Below are 4230 nucleotides of genomic sequence, written 5' to 3' on the forward strand. Positions count from 1 at the left end.
TATCACATAGGAATAGATTTACATTATAATTCGATTTCAAAATGTTCGTTATCATGAATACAGATCTGACATTTATATCTACATTGTTCATTTTTCTTAATTGGAACTAATCCTAGAACGTATTAAGTATTATTAGTTTCAACACGAGTTAATGACTAAATCGACGATCACAGCAAGTAAATATCAGAGTTTATAATATATTAAATATATATCAAATAGATATCGATAATATGTTCTTATGGTCTATTGACGAAACATTAAACATTGTTATTTCATATTTTTGTTATAATTTTTTAATGAAACATTTAAGAACTTATCTGTGCGTATACATCATATATAAATATTATACAATGCCTGAGTTTTTATCAACATAGTCTATAAAAAAAAATTACTAATATGTATATAGAATATGTTGATAAAAACTGACATTCTGTATAATTCACATAATACTCAAATCTTCATTATATCACAAACAAATAATAACATTTTATTTATAAATACCGATACAAAAACAACAAAGATAAAAATATATCATCGCTTATCAATATTATAAATATAATAAAACCGTTTAAAAATAATATTCTTCAAGCATTATATTAACAACAAAACTAGTTAAATGTTATCAAAAGCTCTATTAAAATAGACGAAAAAAAGAATAGATTCAATTTTCAATATAATTGATAGTCTAACGTTACAAAACACAGCACACATTTAATAGATCAACATTTATCGCGAAGTAACATTGAAAACATATCTTTAAAAATATTGATAATTATAGCAATTAACGTCAATTCTCTAATTACAAACCAAGAAAGATATGACCTCCTTAGCTTATTTAAAGAAGAAAACAAACATAGTACTGACGATTCCTCGTAATGATTCATAAAGTTTCATTTAAAATTTATGATACGCAATTCTAAATTTGAACGAAGAATTTGTGTATATCATACAAAAATACAAAAAATAAAAAACCTTAACTCAAAGAGACTTGAAAGACAACCGTAGAAGAAAATATTTAAAAAATTCATCAAAATATAATCTGATGGATGTAATTACTCTTAGCGAAATACGTTGTATACGTGCAAATAATGTTACTCTTACTTTCTCTTTTCAATGCACTCTCCCAATCACTTTCTCTCCCACTCCCAAGGAAAATATAAAATGTAAAAAGAAAAATTTTAATTAAAAAAAATCGTCTACTTATTATTTATTACACCATTTTTTCTGAATTGTATTAAATATGTTTGAGATATTAGAAATTAATGTTTCAATATAAAAATTTTAATATATATTTTAATAAATTTGTATAAACATTTTAATACATATTAAAATAAATTTTAATATCATTAATCTCGTAATTCTGTATGTATGAATAAAACAAAAAAGTTATCCGTAAATAATATTTTATGATTGCGTTATGCTCATAAATACTTCATTTATTCTCATAAAAGAAATTATGTAAAAGTGATCTCTCGTTTATTAACTTTTTCACGATGATAGAATTGGCTATCAGTATGTTACAGTTGAATGAGACGTTATGCCATATACGCGTAGACACAGTGTCTCGCAAGGTCACGTGAAGATCATAGTATTTAGGTCGTTGGATTCCTCTTGATTTCAGTTATCATTTCACAATGATAAAGATACGTCGTTCCGTTAAAAAAAAAAAAAAGAAGAAAAAGGAAAATACAGATGATCTTGAAATCTTGGAAGATATGACCTTGAAAAAGAATTATTTGTTGTCACAACAATGTTTGTAACTTCAAAGAAAACACTTTTTTTTTATACATTCTTTTGTGGCATTACAATTAATAAAGATATTTTACATCCTACGTTTAAGTATAGGATCTATATATATTTAAATTCTTCGACTGAATCAATATAGAAATTTGTTTTATTTTTAATAAAATTAACATTAGGAGGATACTGTGTAGGAAATAAATAGTCGAACACGTTTGTAATTTTTAATATTAAGCGGCCAATCTTCTGTGTTGCCATCCTTCGGTCGAATCGTTTTTGTTGTATTGCACTCTATCACCGATAAGATCGTCCCTCGCGTAATAAAATTCTATCATCGTCGGTAACAATTTATATCCGATGCTGAAAGAAATGATACCTAAAATTTAATCGTACAACTTAATTATGTACCATTTTAAAAGTAATTAACATACAAATGATTCGGCATTGGCAGAGTATTTTCGCCTCTCTGATACTCCTTTAAAATTTCATCGTGTCGCCGTTTCAAATTGTCCCAATCAACTAATCGATCTTGATAACACAAATGAGATCGAATTTTGCAGTAAAGTGGCTCTCTGTCGTAAAGATGTTTAAAGTCTATCGATTCTAATTTTTTTATTGCACCCTCAACTCGTACCTTTATCGTATTCATATAAAGATAAAAATTTCTTCTTAACGAACTAATAAACTTTTATGATATAACATGATTACATTTTTTTTTTTTTTTATAAGATAAACTCTCACCTGTCTAGCAATGTTTTGTCCTTTATTATCTATGTAACACCATACAAAACACATGGCAGCTCGTGGTACACTATCCTATGAATATAAATATGTATTTATTAAAATGTATTTTATCGAAATAGATTTCATTTATAAAATTTCCTTCGCAATTAAATTTTCTTACCAACTCTGACGCTTTTCTACTACGTTGATCAGTTACTATTACGAAACCATCGTTATCAAATTCTCTAAGCACTACATTTCTTGCCGCAATTTTATTGTCTCTAATAATAAAGATAATTTCTTTTTAATTTCGAAATTCATAATCGATCGATCGTAATATACTTACATCGAGGTTGTCGCCAGGCAACAAATGTCCGGCATTTTTTGTAAATACTTTCTTGATTCTTCATGCCATGATCTGAAAAGATCCACAGGATCATCGACGACACCATCGATCCTTGCTAAATCCGAAAATTCTTCACTGATCTTCGTTTCCTTCGTAAAACGATATGCTGCTATATGAATTGATTCTTTTGTTCTCCCAAAATAATTTATTGTTCTTACGCACACCCTTAGAAGCTAATAATTAAATTGATCATATTTAAGATCGAACAGATAAGCGAGAAGAAAAATACAGCTGATAGATAATTGGATATTATGTTAATATTCCTTCGATAATTATAATGGTAATAAAACATTATATAATTTGAGTTTATGTTAATCATAGCCTCGTTATATAGAAAGCTTATATGTTCAAGTATAATCTGTTGTACATATTGAAGTAGAACCTGATGTTACATATTGAATCGTATATATTTTTTAACTAAGAAAGATATTTATAGATATAAAAATATGGCACTTATGCGAGTCCTCGAACGTACGTATTTGTTAAAAAAATAATCGGAAAAAGATCTGTGGTTTATGTGGTCAAGGAATGTAAGCATTAAATGTACTTTTATTTCTTTTTGTAGGAAGATTGTAAATTTTATAAAAAATAGAAAAAACTTCTAAATAAATTTTACAGCCAATCTTTTTTTTTATTCGTATTATTTTCAATGTTTCGATGATATACATTAACTAATTATTCATTTTCCAATTATATTCGATGATTTATATTTATTTTAAATTATTCATTTAATAACTCTTGTTATTAAATTCATATTTTATGTATTAAATATATGTTAGAAATCATATTTCGTTATTCAATTAATTATTCATTTAATAACTTTTGTAATTTTTTAAGGAAAAGGTATTTTCAGTTTACTATGTATACATCAAAATGCTTACAATAAAACATTTTGCTTGATTGTATATAGAATCACTATAATTCTTGTTACCCTCTATACGTATAAATAAATAAATGCAAGAGAAATACGATGACACTTGTTGAAAAATCCAGTCAATAAAAATATTATATAATGAATTGTGTGTACCAACAACTATTGAAAAAATGATTTTAGAACGTTATACTTCGTATCGTAAATAATCTTACCATGCTTATTGTACCAAACAAAATTGTAATGTTAGTGGGCTTCGTTTGTTTCACTATATAGCAGCGACACAGATCGGTTCTCGACAGACGACTGAGCAAATAGCAGTGAACTCCTTAAATATCAGCTGCTTTTAACCTCCCACCATTTTACACATGCGCGAACTCCTCTTTAAACCTGGCAAGAAAAGCTAGAGACTTTACTTTTCCATAATTTACACAATCTAGTTTTCATTTAGTCAATCTATTTTTTTATTTACATTAAGAAAATACATTCC

At 26.7% G+C, this 4230-nt stretch overlaps 1 protein-coding gene across 2 annotated transcripts; it reads right to left on the reverse strand.

Annotated features, from left to right (window-relative positions):
- Positions 1-1876: 1876 nt before the first annotated feature.
- On the reverse strand, positions 1877-4098 carry LOC127071625 (pyridoxine/pyridoxamine 5'-phosphate oxidase-like). 2 transcript variants are annotated; one of them, XM_051011133.1, is made up of 6 exons: positions 3956-4098; positions 2810-2958; positions 2645-2744; positions 2482-2556; positions 2172-2374; positions 1877-2100 (listed from the first exon to the last, which is right to left on the reverse strand). In XM_051011133.1, the coding sequence occupies exons 1-6, from the start codon at positions 3956-3958 to the stop codon at positions 1971-1973; spliced, it is 660 nt and encodes a 219-aa protein (XP_050867090.1). In that variant the 5' UTR covers positions 3959-4098; the 3' UTR covers positions 1877-1970. The 2 variants fall into 2 exon arrangements, with proteins under 2 accessions (XP_050867090.1, XP_050867089.1); XM_051011132.1 differs by having other exon boundaries at positions 2810-3042.
- Positions 4099-4230: the final 132 nt, after the last annotated feature.

This window comes from Vespula vulgaris, chromosome 22 (assembly GCF_905475345.1).
Source record: "Vespula vulgaris chromosome 22, iyVesVulg1.1, whole genome shotgun sequence".
Taxonomy (NCBI): domain Eukaryota; kingdom Metazoa; phylum Arthropoda; class Insecta; order Hymenoptera; family Vespidae; genus Vespula; species Vespula vulgaris.

What these genes read in the sequence shown, in the direction of transcription:
- LOC127071625 (XM_051011132.1), bottom strand. An exon ending in GTAGAAAAGCGTCAGAGTTG is followed by an intron (nt 2,557 to 2,644) that starts GTAAGAAAATTT and finishes TTATATTCATAG; the next exon opens with GATAGTGTACCACGAGCTGC. An exon ending in CTGCCAATGCCGAATCATTT is followed by an intron (nt 2,101 to 2,171) that starts GTATGTTAATTA and finishes CATTTCTTTCAG; the next exon opens with CATCGGATATAAATTGTTAC.